This window comes from Nesoenas mayeri (assembly GCF_963082525.1).
Source record: "Nesoenas mayeri genome assembly, chromosome: 13".
Lineage (NCBI taxonomy): Eukaryota > Metazoa > Chordata > Aves > Columbiformes > Columbidae > Nesoenas > Nesoenas mayeri.
The window spans coordinates 11,648,545-11,668,536 of NC_137550.1; the positions used below are offsets into that span (position 1 = coordinate 11,648,545).

Sequence of the window (19,992 nt, forward strand, 5' to 3'; positions counted from 1 at the left end):
AAGTAGCACAGTCATAATGGCATTAAACCACTTAAGCAGCAAAAACAGCACATAATTATCACTTTTAATTCAATCTTTTAGAGTGTGAATAGATACTGTACATCACTGACAATTCACACTCCTAAAGAGATTTTTCTATTCCTTCACAGAAGCTTCACAGCCTCTTGTACTGATATAACTGACCCAAACATGTATAATTTTTTCTCTCAATAAAAATTCCTCAGAATAATGAGATAGCAAAATTAAGCCCAGATGAAAGAATGTGTAACAATCAGCTACTGCTTTATTCTTACCTTAAGGCAGATGTTTAGATATGAGTGGGAACTAGGGCACTACATCAACATTTGAAACTATGAGTGTATTCTCAGAATTATGACCATGTTAGGTATTGTCTTTTTTTTAAAAAAGAAACAAAAGCCCCACATAGCATAAAGTACATAGAAACTCTAAAGAAATGAGGGGAGAACAGATAAGACTATGCAGCAGGTGGCATCCCCTCCATTGCCCCTCAACAGACCCCACTGTATTTACCTGGTACGTCTTTCCCTTGGGCATTAGGAAGTGTGACAGCTTATCAATACCTGCTGGCCCAAGCAGCAGTGACAATGGCTTTGCTCCCTGCCACCAAAGGGCTGCTAGAAGGTGCAGCTGGTGTGAACAGAACCAATATTCGCTTCATGCCACTGCTGTCCTCAATGCCAGAGCACTGCAGGGAGCCAGGAGCAACACGAAGTGTTGGAGGGTCAGGGATCTCCCAGGTGCCTTTCTCCTGGTGCTCCCTCTGCTGCGATGAAGCCTCTGGAACACCATAGATACCACCACAGTGCTGAGGAGCAGTGGCACCTTTGCATTTCTCTGTATGTTAAAGGGGTACATAAAGTCAAATAAAAGGCAGAGCACAGGACCACTGTGGCTTAGCTCCTGACAGCAGTGCCTCTGCTAAAGGCTGCAGTAGCTGCAGTAACAGCAGGCTGTGCAAATCAGGAGACAAAACAAACTGAAAGAAACCAGCCAGCACACCAGGTCTGGCCCAGCTGATCCCCGTGAGACAACGCAGCACTGTTAACACCTCTCTGAGAGACTAAAATCCAAGACACTGACTGATCTCAAATGCAGCAATCTCAGACCCTACATGCTCTCCTCTTTTGCCTGCAGCCTGTACTACTCCCTGTTCACACGCACATGCTGTTAGCCCTGCTTACATCCCTGCTTCACCAGAAAGCCTAAAGCTGATCACAGCGCCAGTGACAGCATCCCCTCCTACACAGAACAAGCTCTCTCCTTCATAGATCCCCAGCTAGCAGGTAAAGATGAAACAGTTCATCCCCTACCCCAGGAGTGGGCATATAATGTTGGTGGTGCATCTCCTCTCTGCTAAATCACAGATTGACAGTTGCAGTACAGGGCTCTGGGTTGCTGCTCTGACATTGTTAATAATTCCAGTTGGTTGCAAACACATATCTAGCAGACATTTTTGTTTTGCCTCTGCACATAGACCTCAAGAGTCTCCTATTTCAACATCAGTATAGGAAAGCAAATGTCTGCTTGGAAAATCCAATACTTCAAAACCTCAGTTTCCTTGGCAGAACGAAGGAATGTCAACATCGGTAGGAGAAAGCATCACATGGAAGCTACTGACATTCAGGCCTGTCAATTGCTCTGCTGTTTCCATCCTTCCTCTTCCCTTAGTGTTCCAACATCAATAGAACTTCATAGATCTTTCCATCTAGTAACAACAACTACTTACTCACCATAACCCCTTTTACAATAAATACCATGCCAGAAGCTTTTGTGTATCTCCAGGTCGCAGGTAACCAAACAGAGGCAACATCTAAAGAAGATTGCCTCAGAAACTGGACAAGAATTCCTGTAAACCAAAAGACAAACCTAATCCTGTGCTCAGGCTCCACAAACTGACCATAAATGGTGTCAAAGCAGCACCTGAAGAGCAGAGTTGCCCTTCTGGCTTTTCTGTGTGCCACAGGCCTGTCTTTGACACTGCTGCTCGCAACAGTGCTTCTTACCTATGCAATCTTAGCCTGAAAAAAACATAATTTGAGACTGTAATTTTGTGCAGAGGCCATTTTTCAAATAACCTCAGACTGACAAAAGCAAGCTCCTTATAGAGGCAGCAAAATCACTTCATCGCAGTTTCATGCATTTTATTTTAAAGGCCTATTAAGAACCCATTCTTTCTGATAGAATTCTATTTTCATCTCTACTTTTTTTTTTTCCTTTGGGAGTTTGCAAAATAAGATTTCTCTGTCTCTGCTGGTTTTTTTCCTTGTCTGTTTCTATTTGATCAATGATGATTCTTTTTTCCTGTGCTTCTAAGAGAGATGACATTAAAATATCTAGTTCCTATTCTTTTTCTGTTGTATTTGTGCATCGGAGCCATTCACAATGATGTCAGCTCAGCTCTGGGCATTGTCTCTGCTAGTTCAATTCCAGCTGAATTGCTGGAGCTAGCAGGACATTAGCATTCACTTGATTGATTTAGCATTCCCAGACAATAAGATGGGTTTTACATTCAGCTACACACATTAAAAACTGAAGAAATTATAAAACAGTCCAAAGTTGGTAAGTTCTTTTGGAGTCACACATCTTTTGCTTCTCATGTATCCCCCTGTGCTTCGAGGCACCATTTAAATAATGGCTATTTCAATGCCAAGCCCTACCTTGGCAGTGCTCATGAATGAAAGAGGAGAGAAGAGTGATTTAAAGCTATTGTTTTACATAGTTAATCAATTTAACAGATTTCAAGGCTAAAAGATTGCATTATGCATGATCTCCTATAAAATGTGGGCTATACAATTTCATCCTCTAATTCCAGCAGTTTGTCCAACAACTGCAGAGAACACTTTTTCTGAGGTAAGTACTTCAACCTCAGTTTTGAAATTAGTATTAAAAATACAACTGTATCTCTTGTTTGCTTTGAAACTTCCTTCATCCAGTGTTTACCCGTGACAAGGTCTTGTTGTCATATGTGCCTGTGCACACTTGCTCAAGATGCACATGACCTATGAAGAGTCCATGTCCTTCCACATTCCAGATTTTGAGTGTGAAACTAAAGCAAAGAAGAGGATGCAGTGCAAAAATTTCAGAAGAAAGGGCTGAAGCTTGGCTCCAGAATTCATCCTCCTCCAAACAAAATGCTGAGCTGAGCAGCTCCCTGTGAAGTAAACTAATAAATCTGGCTTTACCTACCTATGAACTAGAATCTTCACCTCACTGTTTTGTGACTTTAGAACAGTGATTCCCAAACCTTTTCCAACAATAGGACTGAAGACCTCAGCAGACTTGTTTGTTCAATTACGTACTTTACAGGCTGAACGAAACAATGGAAATACCAGGCATATAATAGAACAGTAATAGATGGCCTCTTCATAAAAGCCCTTTTTCTGCACTGTCTCGTTTGGCTTCAGTGGGAGTGTAGCTACTCAAGGTGGGAGTTCACAACCTTCAGACCATAACCACACTTGACTTCCTCTTTTGATGGAGTCAAATGGACAGGTAGAACTTGTGTGTATTGCAGTAGCTTCAGCATTATCACTGTATGGGTAATGTGATAACAAACTCAGCTCTGCCAGTTCAACCACACTTCTGCATTTCTCATAATTTCAACAGTATCTCCTGATTAGGGGGTCCTTCCACACGGCATAGAGTTAACTGCCCAGAAACATCTGGAATAGCTTTGGTTACCCATTCTGAATGTTAACTGCACTGCTCTGGCCCAGCCTCTCTGCTGCACACTTACATAACAGAGAGACAGATGAGTCTGTTTCCAAGAGAGTGGACGGTCATTTGTGATCATTAACAAGCAGTCACTATAACAGATGACAACTCATGTGTCAGCTGAAACATTCTGCATTAATTAGAACAAAGTTCCTATCAAATATGTTTTGATAATAGCCAATCTTTTACGGACATTTTGGACCCCATAGTGAGAACATAATGTTTGATGTCTTTCCTTGGAGGCAAGAAAGAACATCAGAAGGGAAACACAGCTGCAGCCAGTGAGGAAAGACAAACAGAAAACAGCAGGGGATCAGCCGTCTGTCGAGACAAGCAACGAGCCATGGAGCTCTTCAGCTCCGTCAGCAGTTTAGATCCTGGCACAGGTCTGCAGGTTTCAAAAGCTGCTATTGTTTGAGTGTGGGAGACACTATGAAGGATTAGCAGCAAGTAAGGGGTGAAGCTGCAGCTAACAAACATCTCATTGTCATAGAGGAATGACTTCAAACACTTATCTCCTGCAGTTCTTAAAAACATTTTCTCGCAGTAATTTGAGATGGATAGTTTACAGGAGTACATGTGTGTCTAAATGAGCTTTAATATAGTTCCAGAATACTTAACAATGCCTGTTGTGAGATCTGATGCATTACTGTGCCATTTTAGTCCTTTTAACATGAACCAACAATTTCAAGCAACACAGAAGCCAGAAGAGACTCTTCAGGTTTATAACATGCTTTACATGCTGCTGAAATTTTCTCTTCACTGATCTGCTGCTGGATAAAACTAAGTTGAAAATATAGTAAAGCGACAGTCAAGATCTATAGCTACATCACTTGTTCTGTCCAAGCCTCGGAAACAACCTCACTGAAGTCAAGCAGAAAGATAATTCCTTGAAGCATCAGCTGAAGCAGTCAGTCACAACTCATTCAAATCTCTTTAAAGTATATAATCAAGCAACTGCTGGAGCCTAAAAGCCACAACTGATTCTGCAAACAGGAGATATGTAAAACAAACTTTGAGCTGATCTCCAATCTCTGGCATGTGAAAACAACCTGAGTGTCCACCTACTCATACCTTAAAACAGCCAGGTGGGAAAAGATAGGATGAGTGATGTTCCCTTAGTGTAGTGACAGAACTACTCGAACACACAAACTGACATTATTTTCCTATCACAGTGTGTAATTGGGGTTTAGTTCCACTAAATGAGGCCACTCTGGACACACATTGATCCAACCAAAATCACTGTTTTGTAACATTTTTACTTGAGCCACAAACAATGGTTACTCAGCCCCAGAAGAGTCAAGCAATGGATGTTCTTACAGATCTTTTTGCCAAAGATATCATTGTTAAGTTTTGGTGTCAACAGTACAGCCACGAGCCCAAAAAGACCCCAAAACTTACCTGAATAACTGAGCCATCTGGAGAACCCAGCCAGATGCCAGAGAATCCAGAGCAGCTCAGTTGTAAACTGACTTCAATAAAACCCACTAAGTTCAGCTAGTGAGGGTATACATTTCAATATAGGGAAAACCTGTATCGGACTTTATCCTAACAACTATGCTGGCCTAACGGTACACTATAACCAGCTAATAAGGAAATAAAACATGTAAAACCTTCTTTTCCAAGAGGCTGGTGGAAAGAGGGATCAGGCTATTGTTCAGTGATGCTCCTTCTAGTGAGGTGTCAATCCTAAGTTCACGAGAGCTGATGTGTAGAAAGTAATTCTGACACACTTCTTTCAATCTGGAGCTCAGGAAATATTATCACTAAAGTAAAGAAAAAGCTATGTTAGTAGAAAAACACTTGGGCTTTACTAGCTAAATATTAACTAATCCTGTGTATTAGTTGTGCTCTATGGAGGGGGCAAGTAAAATAAGTGAAATGTATTACGCTTCCAGCACAGTTTATTGTATTGGTTTGGAAACACAGGGCAGTATAACCAATCAGTGTGACGTTTGATCCAGGATATGGTTTAAGGCTGAGTCTGCCTTTCCTTTGCCATCCTGTCCCCATTCATGCACCTTCTAATTTAAAAGCAGCAAGTTTGTGCTAGAAATTTAAACTGCTTTCCCCTTTAGTCATGTAAATATGTTCACAGAGAAAAAGTCATAGAATCATAGAATAGTTTGGGTTGGAAAGGACCTTCAAAGCTCATCCAGTTCACCCCTGCCATGAGCAGGGACATCTTCCCCAGCTCAGGTTGCTCAGAGCCCCGTCCAGCCTGGCCTGGGATGTCTCCAGGGATGGTTCATCCACCACCTCTCTGGCCAACCTGGGCCAGGCTCTCACCACCCTCAGCGTAAAACATTTCTCCCTCATGTCTGGCTGGAATCTTCCCTCTTTTAGTTTAAAACCATCACCCCTTGCCCTATCGCAACAGTCCCTGCTAAAAAGTCTGTCCCCATCTTTCTTATAGGCCCCTATAAAGCACAGAAAGGCCGCACTAAGCTCTCCCCAGAGCTGCTGTTCTCCAGCTGAACAGCCCAGCTCTCTCAGCCTGTGCTCCCAGCAGAGCTGCTCCAGCCTCGGATCATTTCTGCGGCTCCTCCGGCCCCTCTCCAGCAGGTCCGTTATCTATCCTGCGCGGGTACCGGCGCTGTGTCCCCGCTGGGCACCCCCGGGACTCCGTTAACCCGGTGCGGCTCCGGCTCCAGCAGGGGGCGGTGCGGCCCCTCTCCACACTCGGGCTGGAGCCGCCTGGGGGCTCCCGTCGGCCCCGTCACACCGGCTACAAGACAAACGGCAGCGCACGGCCCCGCTGCTGCGAACCGCAAGGGCGCCCAGACCCCCGCCCTCCCCGCCCGCAAGCCGGCCCCGGTGACGGGACCCTGCGCGCTTCCAGCCCTGGGGGAGCACCCGCCCGCACCGGAGAGTCTGCAAGATGGCGCCCGAGCCGGCAGGAGGCGCCTCTGCGCGAGCGAGCGGTGCCTAGAGGGGCCGCACGCGGCTCTTCCGGCGGGAAAGAGGAAGGGAGCGTTGAGCGGCGCGCGCGCTTCCGGGACGGGGCAGCTGTCCTGGCGGGCCCGGCGGCACCGGTGAGCGCGGGAGCGGGACCGGGAACGGGAACAGCGCCGGGCAGCGGGAACGCGGGACTGCGGGGAGCGGCGGGGCCCGGCCTCTGGGAGGCGGCGGGGCGGGGGCCGTGCGGTCCCGGTGGCAGAATCCCCGTGCAGTCCCCCGGGGGACTGTGGTACCGCCAGCGGTACCGAGAGCGCTGACCGGGAACTGCCAGCGAGACCTGGACAGGCTGGAGAGCTGGGCGGGGAAAAATTGAATGAAATCTAACAAGGGCAAGTGTAGAGTCTTGTATCTGGGTAGGAACAACCCCAGGTTCCAGTATAAGTTGGGGAATGACCTATTAGAGAGTAGTGTAGGGGAAAGGGACCTGGGGGTGCTGGGGACAGCAGGATGACCATGAGCCAGCACTGGGCTCTTGTGGCCAGGAAGGCCAATGGTACCTGGGGTGGGTTAGAAGGGGGTGGTCAGTAGGTCAGAGAGGTTCTCCTGCCCCTCTGCTCTGCCCTGGGGAGACCACACCTGGAATATTGTGTCCAGCTGTGGCCCCTCAGTTCCAGCAGGACAGGGAACTGCTGGAGAGAGTCCAGCGCAGCCACCAAGATGCTGAAGGGAGTGGAGCATCTCCCGTGTGAGGAAAGGCTGAGGGAGCTGGGGATCTGGAGCTGGACAAGAGGAGACTGAGGGGTGACTCATTCATGGGGATCAATATGGAAAGGGTGAGTGTCAGGAGGATGGAGCCAGGCTCTTCTGGATGACAGTCAACGATAGGACAAGGGGCAGTGGGTACAAACTGGAACACAGGGGGTTCCACTTAAATATGAGAAGAAACTTCTTCTCAGTGAGGGTGTCAGAGCCTGGCCCAGGCTGCCCAGGGGGGTTGTGGAGTCTCCTTCTGTGCAGACATTCCAACCCGCCTGGACACCTTCCTGTGTAACCTCATCTGGGTATTCCTGCTCCATGGGGGGGTTGCACTGGATGAGCTTTCCAGGTCCTTTCCAACCCCTGACATTCTGGGATTCTGTGATTTTTGCCCCTGCTCTCTCCTGGCCTTGTCTCAAGGTGTGAGTTAAGAGAGCAGCAGCGAGTTGGGGAATGTGTGAAAACTATACGGAATCTGTAGGAGTAAACTCATTGCTGTGAGTTCTCATGGTGCGTCTCCTTTGCAGGCAGGATGATGTCTGAAAGCAGCTCCTTCATGAAGGGGGTGGTGCTTGGAGGAGTCTTCTGCATGTTGGTTACACTCCTGGGACACATCAAGGTGGGTCATGGGACTAAAGCGCATCACCACGAGCACCATCACATCCAGGCTCCCAACAAAGAAGATGTCCTGAACCTTTCAGAAGCTGAACGTATGGAACTTAGTAAAAGTATCCGCGTTTATTGTATCATCCTGGTGAAACCAAAAGCTCTAGGGCACTGGGCAGCAGTGAGAGAGACGTGGAGCAAGCACTGTGACAAGGCGGAATTCTACAGCTCTGAAGATGTCAGAGTGTTTGATTCTGTAGCCCTCAACACAAATGATATGTGGGCGATGATGAGAAAAGCTTACAAGATAACATATGAACGTTATAAAGATGAATTCAACTGGTTCTTCCTTGCGTATCCAACAACATTTGCTATTATTGAAAATCTCAAGTATTTCTTACTGAAAAAAGACCCCTCGCAGCCTTTTTATATAGGCCATACTGTGAAATCTGGTGACCTTGAGTATGTAGATGGCGAGGGAGGAATCGTCTTAAGCATTGAGTCACTGAGACGACTCTCCCGTGTTCTTGAAGACCCTGACAAGTGTCCGGAGCAGGGAGGCATGATTTGGAAACTCGCTGAGGATAAACAGCTAGCAATCTGCCTGAAGTATACCGGAGCGTTTGCCGAAAACGCGGAGGATTCAGAAGGAAAAGATGTCTTTAACACTAAAGCGGTCAGCACTCTCATTAAGGAAGCGATGGCCACGCACCCGCAGCAGGTGGTGGACGGCTGCTGCTCCGACTCGGCCATCACATTCAGTGGGCTGGCGGCCAACCACATGCATGTCATGATGTACGGCGTGTACCGGCTGAGGCCCTATGGCCACACGTACAGCGACGCGCTCGTCTTCTTGCCGCCCGCAGGCTCAGACAATGACTGACCTCTCCTCCAAGAAGACCTGGAACCACAGTCAACTCCTCTCATGACACACATTTGTATGGACAGATTTGGGTTTTGTATCTGGTGGTACCAGTGTACAATTTTTTTTGCACATTAAGGTTTGGTAAAGTTCTTAATTTTAAAAGTGGAAGGAGAACTCTTTTCTAAATGTTTTATAGAGAAATGCTTCTGGCTTTTGACAGTGCTGGAATGAAATGATCAAGAAATTGATAATGTTTACAATAAAAGGAAATTAAGTTTATATGGGGGGGTTTGTACATGTACATATTTATTAATGAAAGCTCAAATGACCTTTAGTCTACTCTTACAAATATATTTTTGCAAGACTTTGATTCTTTCCATTCTTCCAGGCATTTCTAGAATGTCTTTATATCTTTCTAAGATGTACCAATAAAACTCACTACAGATCCAGTCTCAAAGACTAGTGTTAATCTACTTCCTTGACACAAAACTACGCAACAGCTTGAGCTGTGTTGTTTATGCAGCACCTGTCGCTTTACATACAGCCTCCTAACCCAGCAAGGAATCAGCAGGAAATATGCTGATAAGAGCTGTTAGGAAGTTGTAGCAGAGTAATATTAAATGACCTTTGGACTGCTTGTTTTAAGTTCAAAAGAAAGAGATAACTATATCTGAGTAACACTCTCAGGTAGCCTATTAGTACGAGACTAACTGCTTATTTAAAATTTTGCTTCATATATAAGCATTCGGTATTTTTGCTCCTGTCAGTATTGCTAGTAGTGTTTACATGGAAGTTGTTTAGCTGTCAATACAAACGTAGTGTAGATATATTTACAGGTAGTTTTAACACCAAGATACAGCAACCTCTGCTCACACTCTCAACCTGTTTTGCATCATATTCAAAGAAAGACTACGTGCACAACAGAAACATGCAGCACTCCCCAACACTGGGCTAGGAGAGGTTGGATGGTGGGGTTGGGTTGTGGTGGTGGTGGCTTTTTTGGTTGTGTTTTGTCTTGTATTTGTTCTTTGGTTGGGTTGCTTAGGTTGGTTTGGGATTTTTTTAAACAACTGAAATCAGTTTTACACAAGGTCACATTCCCAGTTCCAGGAAGCAGGAATAAACAGCACTTCAATATTTACTCTGTTTAGAAGATGCATCTGCTTCAGAGCTGATGAGAAATCAACATCTTTCTTGTTTTAAACATCAGATCCTTTTCTTTTAAACAAGAACAGTAAGACAACTCCTCAGAGCCCCAGGCAAGCTCCCACAGCTCAGCTGTTCCAGAAGGCGCACCCTTCTCACATTTTGCACATTCTCCTCGTCCCTGTCAGGCAGAGCTCAGCTGACTTAACAAGACAAAACATGTACACGATTGCTGCCAAAACCTAGATAAAACTTCAGTGTTTTTGACAATGATGATTTAACTTCTATCTTCTTACAGAAACATTTTTAAAATATTAGATCCACAGCTGGGAATACTCTGACAAAGCCAGATGAAGAAAGTAAAATTTGGATTTCAGTGGTGTTTCCTACTGTAACAACAGGAAAAAGAATGGAAGAATTAGAACCAACATAAACCTCACACCCCAAAGATTTAAGACGTACTATAACGCAGCAGAAGATGGAAGATAAAAAAGCGAGGCGCAGAACTCAAGCCTAGCTCATTTCCTGCAAAAAAAAAAAGAGCCACTGAGGCACAAACTGATTCCCCATAGCACTAACAAGAAATTATTACATATATAGCAGAGTCTTTAAGACACATTAAAATGTCCATTAGCATTCTGATGGAAGGTCTGAGGTTTGACCAAACCTTTTTCTGTAACACTGCTGTAATAATCACCTTAATTTCTGTCTTCCTACATTAGTCAATAATTTCAGATTTACCCTGTCATTTTCAAAAGCACAATCTTGTAAAAAATTTCACAGGAAAAATTTAGAAGTAGCATGTATTAGGTAACATGTTCCATCATCCATGTCTTAATTTGACTTCAAAATCAGATGGAGAAATCTCTGCCACTATCTCCTGTAAAGGTCTCAGGGTGGGGAAAACAAACATGCAGAACAGCACAGAGACAAGGCACCTGTACACAAAATTACGTTAGAATAGAGACTTGAAATATTAACAAATGCTTCCAGGAGACAAGATTTAGAGTGGTAGACCTTAAAAAGTTCCTTAGTTTATTAAAGGATTCCATGGCACAGGCTGTTTTCCACAAGCATAGCTTTGGATGTGCAGTTGCTGAACAATGAGTTGGATCCTCCAGACACACACACAGGCTCTATGACCCGCTCTGCAGGTGACGCACGTGTGGCAGTGTGCACAAGCTGAGGTCTCTTTGGAAGTTCCACCTGAAGAAGTTGCTCCTGGCTACACTGATAACCGTGTTTTGCTATCATGCCTTTGTTAAACAGTGACTTTGTTTCTGCTCCTAAAAGGCAGCGGCAAACGGGGAGCAGAGCATCAGGCACCAAGTCAGCACACGCTCCTTTTGGAGTGTGCCCACCAGTACTATAAACTCCACTGTAAGGAGAGCGATATCACACAGTGTTGGCAGGTAAAAATGTGAACATATATATATATTCTTCAGATATCAGCTAGTATAAAAGAATTTCTAGTGCACATACCTAAGTTCATAAATCCCATACAGATGAATGCATATTAAAAAGAGAAAATCCTTAAGTAAAATACTGAAGTTAATGCTGTTAATAAATTAAGTTAAAAAATAAAGGTCAAAAAAACCCTGATTTCTCCATATTCAAGAAACAAGTAGACTAACAAGATGTTAATCAGAAGAAAAAAAATCTGAAATGTTTCAGAGGTTTTATAAACTGTGTTAACTATATTTCACATATGCTTTATATTACTCTTTTAGAAGAGCATAAAAATGTAAACATTTCTTGGCTTTTTTCCTCCTTTTTTGAAATAGTCTACTCACAGTCCATGCAGGATCTTTCCATCAGGTGTCTTCAGTCACCAAAGACTTGTTTAAGACAAAACAAAAGAACTGTAACAAAAAGAAATCTCGAAAACTATTGTAGCCTAACATTACTTTCGCATTCGCTTGATTTATTTAGCATAGCCACAGAACAGAATAATTTGTACATTCAGTCACATTAAAAACAAGGAATTACAAAGCAGTCCACATTTAACCTAAGTGCATTCCTTTGGAGTAACACAGTTCCTTTTGTTTCACTTGTACGTCTTCATATGCCAAAGACCATCATTTAAATAGTGAATATTTTCGATACCAATCCCTTTGTTGACCTTCTCACTGTAGAAGCAGGAAAAAGGTACAGAAGTATTAGCTAGGTTCAATATTAGAGTAGCACAAAATACAATATTTAAAGTAGAAAATGCAACATTTGTCAGCTGGAAGGGGAGAAACTATCATCCACAAAGCTGTAATCAACAGCAGGTATCCAAGAAACAATATTTGTTATTATAACACATGTACCCACATTGCTGAACGATAAGAGGACAATATTTGCCTTCCATGCTTTGTCAACATCCTTCCACAATATTTTTAACTACTTCTTTGTGGGAGGCGGTTCTTCAGACAACACTTTTGCTGCTTTTCTTGATTTTAGCATTTCTGTATCACAGTAGCACAGCAGCTCTAAGTGACTCTCCCCCTTCCAGTACAGGAGGTGGTGGAACACGGCTGGAATGTGGAATGTGACAAGTTGTGGTTCCAGGTGTGCCACTGACATAATCAAAGCAGGTGAGCTGCTTCGCTGCTAGTGAGACATCTACACACTCAGTCAAGAATTAGAAATACAAAACTTATGTGCCAAGGACTTGCAGCATGTTACAAACACACTATCCTTTCTGTATCTTTTGAGTCATGTCATCTTTTAAAAATGGTCGTTTTGTGCATCTGTATTGGACTTGTGTTCATATTCTAGTAATTTATTCCACAGAAAAATCTAGTTTTGTCACAACAAACAAGCAAATCTCATCATTCTAGGACTGAGAAAAAGTTTCATCCCCCTGAAGAACATAATTTACTGTATTTACACTAAGTGTTCCATTACTTATACAACTTGTCCAAAAGCAATCAAGAAGGAAAATACTGCTATGTTAATTGCATTAACACATTGTGTATCCTAATCAAAACAGGTAACTAAAATCATACTGTTTCACAATATTCTGGCTTAGTCAATATCTCACAAAAAAGCATGCTAGTGGGCTGCACAGATCAGTCTAATTTCACTTTCCTGTCCAGTTCACATTGCTCTCACAGGAACAGGATATTCAGCTGCTAAGAACTAGGAATACAGAGACCCTTGGGCTGCGGTGCTTAGAGATCACTGCAAGCAGGACTGGGACAAAAGCAGCTCTTCAGCTGTTCTTTCCACCTGTTCTTGGGAGTCTTTTGAAGGCACTACAAAGAATCCTGAGGAATTTAAGTCCCCAGCAGCTACAGCAGGTCCAAATCCAGGTTGCTGCAGTCTCTGTAACACATTCCCACCTCTCTCCCTTGTATGATGACTTAGGACAGCAGAGTGACCCAGTAACAGAAGATGATCCTGCTGAGAATTATTCCCACAAAAAAGAGCGACTTGTTTTCATCAAAATCAGCTTCCTCACCCACCCAAGTGCTAGAAAGGGCTGGAACCACCACAGCCCAAACCTGCTGGGTGCATCTTACATCCTGCTTCAAGACATTCCAGAATTTAAAATGACAAAGTGGTTTAGCTACTTTTCATTCAGCACTACCCAAATGCCAAGAACAAACATCCATTTCCCTTTTCTGTAGCTTTCCCTTCTCAAAGAGTTTTCAGTTGATGTTTGTCCCCTGAACAGACCTCTGCATTTCACAAGCAGCTCAGCTAAGCTAGTAAGGACATCAAGCAGGAATGCTGCACGTAGGTACAAGGTGAAGAGAAGGCACAGAGCGGAGCGCAGCTGGTCAACTGAGCACCCGTAAGACTTGAGTCTCTGCTGTCCTTGCAGACAAAACCCACTTCAATGTTTCCAGCCCTCTCAAATCCAAATTAGATCTCTTGCCCACAGCCCAGGTAGTAGGCCCTCTATACAAACATTTATTTGCTTCACGGTATCTTTGAGAAAGTATGATCAGACAGCAAGAAATACTAACATTCAGCAGTAGTACAAATGTCCACATTCACCTGAAAAGAATTATTTTGATTCCGTTTGTTAAACAAATAAGTAGGAACATATTCCCTGCCTCCTTTCCCTCAATATCAACAAAATGATATGTTAAATTCTGTACTTAAATGACATATTCTGCAACAGTGATGCAGTAACCTTGAACCTTTACAGTGGTGCTTATAATTCAAACTAACATCAGAATAATAACATGGGAAAGCTTATATTTCCATTTTTAAAACACTTACATGTCCTCAGCCGACATCTTCATTACTCCCACACATAATGCATGCTGTTTTCCCTCTGCCATTATTGCCTACAAATCACTGCTAAGGAAAACAGATTTTTTAAAAACTATTTCAGAAAAGTAAAAGCATTGAGGAAACAACTTTCCAAAACGTTTCAAAATCCCACGTTGACCTTCCACCCTCTTAGTAATTCTACAGCTCGAGCTATTACAGATAAGTAAAACAAAGCACTGCATTTAACAACTGAATCACAGCGTGCAGAACAAAGCATGTATTTAAGAACTTCAAGCAGCTATTACAGCAAAAGATCTCCCAGCACTACATTCCATTTCTTCCTTTGTGCCCAACACCCAGAGATCATAGACTCGCTCTTTCTGGAACAAAACTGCAGGTTTGTGGGGCCACTTTAGATTCCAAGGTACAGAAGAACCGAGACACTGATCCAGAAGTACTGAAATCAGATGTGTCCTTTTCAAAGCTTAGCAACCCATGATGCTAACTGCTGATTTTTTCCTGTAGCATCTAACTAACTAGAAAGAGCAGCACAGCTTGGTATCATTAATGCTGTATTTGCCCAGGGTTCCCTTCTCAGTAATATAATGAGCATGAGTGAATTAGCATACATTCCTCATTTTACATAGGCTGACTTCATCAGACATAGAGCAAGTCCTGCCTACAGCAAAGTTGATCCTAAACATCTTTCCAAATTCCCCAGGAAGAGGACCAAAATCTTCTATAGTTGAAGGATATAGAAGATTGATTAAGGAGGCAAGGGACAAAATGCACTGTACTTCATTTTTACAGTTCTGCCTAAAATCACAAAGCAGCTCAAATTATCAATTAGATTGATGGAACACTATCCCACCCAACAGCACAGCAGGAATAGTTATTTGGCTTGGGACATCACAGTAAATTAAAAAAATTAAGAAAAATGTTAACCTCGCTAAATAACATCTGAACCTCTGCAGCTCTTTTCAGATTACTATTTATTCCATGAAATACCATTAAAATCCAAAGTAATTCAGATTACGATCAGCCAAGAACACAAGAACAGAAATTTAACTCATCTCACAGCAAGCAGTAATTCATAGCTCCAGAAGGATACAACAACAGTATCAACAGCAGCAGGGTAAAGTTTTGCTCCAGGAGACGTCAGGCCAGGGCACATTATATTAGCTCCGCTTAGTACAAATTTAATGGCGCCTTTATCAACCTGCTGATGTGGTAGAATAAATGGATCTAGGCAGGGAAAGATACAGCATGACAATTAACACAGTGAGATGACAACACGAATAACTCATTACCAAGTCAGTGGAGATGGAGCAATTAGATACACGGTGTGCTGCAAGGGTGGGAAATTTGATAAACTATGACTGGGCTGTGCCATCCTGAAAGGACACAAGTTCTGTGCTCCCAGAGCACATCTTCCACCTGAGCCCCACAGGGGAACCCAACACCAGGCCTGTGCCCCCATATACCCACACACTGAATAACAGTTTTAACAAGTTTCCCCAGTGAAAACAATCACACAGGCGCCCACATACTAAGGGGTCTTAAATCCCCCAAATTACATGTATAACTTGTTACTTTTTCACAAGAGGTTAACATTAACAGGACAAAAAAGGCAAAGATGGACAAAATTAGTGAAGGCAGTCAGCTCCCCAAGCCATCCTTCAAGTGCACGCACCTTCTTGAAGTATTTCAAACATTGAGAGTTGACTGAATGACATTTTTAGGGACACCTAAGCTCATCCAAATCAGAGTAACACAATCAAGCAGAACAGTGAGAACAGCAAGAAAAATAATGCAAGAGAGTAAACTGTAAAAAGCATGCAACAAGTTCCTACAGGAGACAAGTATATATTACATCATTAAACTCGTGGTTAAAGAATATGTTTCTAGTAAGAACCTACAAGTACTTGGAAGAAAGCAAAACGGATTTAAGGGAAGACTTGAAAGGACAAAGACAGGGACTAACAACAGGACATTTGGAACACTGTCCTCAGGAAACCTCTGAAGATTTTTGCAAAACTTTGCACAATTTAACTCTCAGAAGTCAACAGCATTACAATAATTATGGGGGAAGCAATCCATATAGGCACCTGAAATAGCAAAGCAGTAAATTACAGTTGAGAAGGTATACTATACCTTTAAGATCTATTCAGGAATATACATATATATACATGCATGTACATAGCAAGTTATTTTTAATTTGGTTCTACCAATGCACTCTCCCCTCTCTCCCCACCATTTCCATCCTCAGGAAACTTACATTTGTGAAGCAACCGTAGCGTTGGGTAAAAAATCCCTTCTCTTTGCCTGAAGAACAGCAACTCCCCATTCACAGTGAGGATTTCTATATGTTCATGACTGCAAAATTTAAAAAAATATTCCAATAGCTACTTAACACTCTTGTAGTTTAAATGAATTATTTCACTTCACAGAATCCAGTCTATCTTGGCATCTGAGAATTAAGACAGTTAATTAGCAGGAAAATTTAAAACTAAAAATACTATCTTTTCTATGGCTTGTTCTTCAACACTGGCCTCCTGCACACTTTCTACAGAAAAACATCTAGCTATTCACAAACTGCATTCGATTTTTTTTTTTTTTTAATACAGTACAGTGTGGAGAAGCAATAATCAAAAATATACTACCCTTAATTAAAAATAATATAGATTATATATGGAAGCCCAAAAACAATTTTTTGAAGCTACTGGAAACTATCCAAACAAGTTTGAGGACCATATCCATAAAGTTGAATGCTTCCCTTCAACAACAGCCTGACCCTCATAGAGTCCCCAAATATACTGCACATTCACTAGCAGGCAGCATTTTTGCTTTCCTCACGCATACTACTCATGTGCCTTCAGGAGCATGACAAGCACATGCAAACTTGCTGGTTTTGCCACAACATGGACTATTATCTATAGGAAATCAGATGCTTTTCAAAAACACTAGGTTCACCTAATATACAAAATACACATACAGAAGAAGCAACCCTATCACCATGGAAGCAGAGGTTAAGAGAAAAAGGAACTTACCATCTTACTATTTTGACTGGGTCTTTCTTTGGCATAATTTGGTTTAGCCATGGCTCAATAACAGGAAACTGGTCTACCAGTTGATTCTTAATACCTTTAATAACTGAAGTCTTCAGCTGGATACAGTTTGACACATTTTCCTTTTCATCAAATCTGTTAAGTGAGAGACAAGATTTCAGAAGCGCACAATTTGCTTCCCCAAAGATGCCATATCTCAGCAGCATTCTTCAGAAGCATTTATAAACTCTCTGTAACACCTCAGCAGCACTGCATCTGTCCAACCTTCAAATCTAGGATTTCACAAGTCTTAAATTCTTCCTGTGGGAACACTGGGCTGGGGGAAGGGTCCCCACTAGCAGGTTGCCTTTCACAGAATCCCAGAACGTCAGGGATTGAAGGGACTTGGAAAGCTCATCCAGTGCAATCCCCCCATGGAGCAGGAACACCCAGATGAGGTTACACAGGAAGGTGTCCAGGCAGGTTGGAATGTCTGCACAGAAGGAGACTCCACAACCCCCCTGGGCAGCCTGGGCCAGGCTCTGCCACCCTCACTGAGAAGAAGTTTCTTCTCATATTTAAGTGGAACCTCCTGTGTTCCAGTTTGTACCCATTGCCCCTTGTCCTGTCACTGGTTGTCACCCAGAAGAGCCTGGCTCCATCCTCCTGACACTCCCCCTTTCCATATTGATCCCCATGAATGAGTCCCCCCTCAGTCTCCTCTTGTCCAGCTCCAGAGCCCCAGCTCCCTCAGCCTTTCCTCACATGGGAGATGCTCCACCTCCTTCAGCACCTTGGTGGCTGTGCTGGACTCTCTCCAGCAGTTCCCTGTCCTTCTTTAACTGTCTTCTTGTCCTTCTTTACCCCTATTCTTTGTGTACATCCACGGAACACACTTTCAGTCCCACAGAAACACAATGGCACAGAGCATCATTCCACCCAACACACAGAGCAAACCGCACTGCAAGCACCAACACCTATCACCTTGTCCAGACATATTTGCAAGAGCCCTTCATTCACCTTTTACCATATGAACTGAACCCCGAAGTTCATGCAAGTTAACGACTCGTTACTCTTTAGGTTTTTTTCCTTCCCACAAGCGAGCGCCCCCAGCCCAGGGCCCCGAGACAAAGGCGACGCTGCGGGCCCGGGGGCTGGCGGGGAGCGGGGCCTGCCCTGCCGCGCTGTCCCGGCCCCGAACAGGGCCTGGGCGTGCGGCCCCGCGGGCGCAGGGCCGAGCCCCGGGACAGAAGAGCCGCCAGGCCCGGCCCCTTCCCAACCCTCCCGCCGCCCCCCGGCCCGCTGGGAGAAGCGGGTCCAGCCACACTCACTTCTTGAACATCCTGGGGCCGGTGCGTGGGGCCGGCGGCGCGGGCACCCCGGGCTCCGCGCTCCTCACACGAGGTCCCGGCCCTGCCCTCCGCACCAGCCGGAAGCGCCGCGCGCTTTACGGCCCGTCGCGCCGCTCCATGGCAACGGAACGCGCGCAGCGACACCGGGGCGGGCGGCGACTACAACTCCCAGCGGGCAGCGGGGCCGGGCGGGACGGGGACCGGGACCGGGACCGGGACCCGCCGCACCCGGTGTCGCGGGCCGGGGAGGAGCGCCCGGGCTCCAGATCGAACGTGCCCGCGATTCCCGTTTGCTGCGAGAGGGATCAAAGCACAGCGGAAAATCCTCGGAGGGCGGGTGAAACCAGCGGGTCTGCAGGTTTTCCGGCAAGGACCGAGCTCTGCAACACCCGCCTTCCCACCTGCACAGGTGCTTCTCGGAGATTCCCCGGTGATGGGAACGTATCAATTCTGCGTTTCATGCGTGGTTTGTGGCTGTTCTGCAACTTGCGCACGCTGGCAGACACCTGCCAGACACAGAGATGGGTTCTGGTAAGGCGATTAGGCTATGTAATGTTTATTAGAGTCAAATTAGGTTTGGCTTGGAGGTGCTTGGCTTCCTCCTGGGTCCCCAGCACTTCACCTGACCCTCCCCTGCTCGCCCACAAACCCCAGACCTGAACGGTGAGGAGCCCCGTGTTCTGACTAACGGGACACAGTCGCTGGCTCTTCCCCACCTGAATGGCTGCCTGGACAGGAACAGCCTCCTGCTCCTCCAGGAACAGCGACACTTATATAAATCCAATCGTTTCCAAAAACCAAGAATCCATACAAATTTAAGATCTCTTACACTTCTGCACCTCTTACCTTATTTGGCTTAAGTGAACATAACAGTTACAGGAAACAGAGGAAAACACGACAGCATAATCATAAAGTTTTATTTACTCAGCAAACCTGCTTATTTCTATTACATCTGACTTTGAATGTAACTTATTAGTGCTTGGGAACTATACAACTTGTTCTAAAGGCAGTCAAAATACAGACTTGTGGGAAACTGCAGCGGGACTGTGGAATCCTTGACAGAAAATATGAGAGTAGAGATCAGCCTTGAGATATTAAGATTTACCCTTGAGAAGGATGGGAGTAAAGGAGTATCCGGAGAGAGGAGAGATGTACCCGTGAGAGAGAAGGGGATAGAAGAATAACATGGATGATAGAAAAATAAACCAATGAGGTGTTAGTGCTGTAACTTGTAACCAATAGTGAAAAGACACATGAACTGGTAGAATTGTATAAAAATGCACTTGTAGCAATAAATGGCACCTGTTACTTTCATCTTGAAAGAACCTGGTCCATGTCATTTGTCCGTCTCAACCACAACACAGACTGAAGC

General features: G+C 44.3%; 2 protein-coding genes across 3 annotated transcripts; one reads left to right on the top strand and one right to left on the bottom strand.

Moving 5' to 3' along the window:
• Positions 1-6,561: 6,561 nt before the first annotated feature.
• On the top strand, positions 6,562-9,306 carry C1GALT1C1 (C1GALT1 specific chaperone 1). Its single transcript, XM_080352902.1, has 2 exons — positions 6,562-6,770; positions 7,920-9,306. The coding sequence occupies exon 2, from the start codon at positions 7,925-7,927 to the stop codon at positions 8,879-8,881; it is 957 nt and encodes a 318-aa protein (XP_080209028.1). The 5' UTR covers positions 6,562-6,770; positions 7,920-7,924; the 3' UTR covers positions 8,882-9,306.
• A 1,342-nt stretch (positions 9,307-10,648) lies between these two features.
• MCTS1 (MCTS1 re-initiation and release factor) lies at positions 10,649-18,706 on the bottom strand. 2 transcript variants are annotated; one of them, XR_013922748.1, is made up of 7 exons: positions 18,600-18,706; positions 17,272-17,424; positions 16,500-16,597; positions 15,333-15,466; positions 14,228-14,295; positions 11,803-12,138; positions 10,649-11,295 (listed from the first exon to the last, which is right to left on the bottom strand). XR_013922748.1 is itself a non-coding variant. In XM_080352545.1 (6 exons), exons 1-6 carry the CDS (start codon positions 18,608-18,610, stop codon positions 12,057-12,059), a joined length of 546 nt encoding a protein of 181 aa, XP_080208671.1. In that variant the 5' UTR covers positions 18,611-18,706; the 3' UTR covers positions 10,649-12,056. The 2 variants fall into 2 exon arrangements, 1 of the variants encoding a protein (XP_080208671.1); XM_080352545.1 differs by having other exon boundaries at positions 10,649-12,138.
• Positions 18,707-19,992: the final 1,286 nt, after the last annotated feature.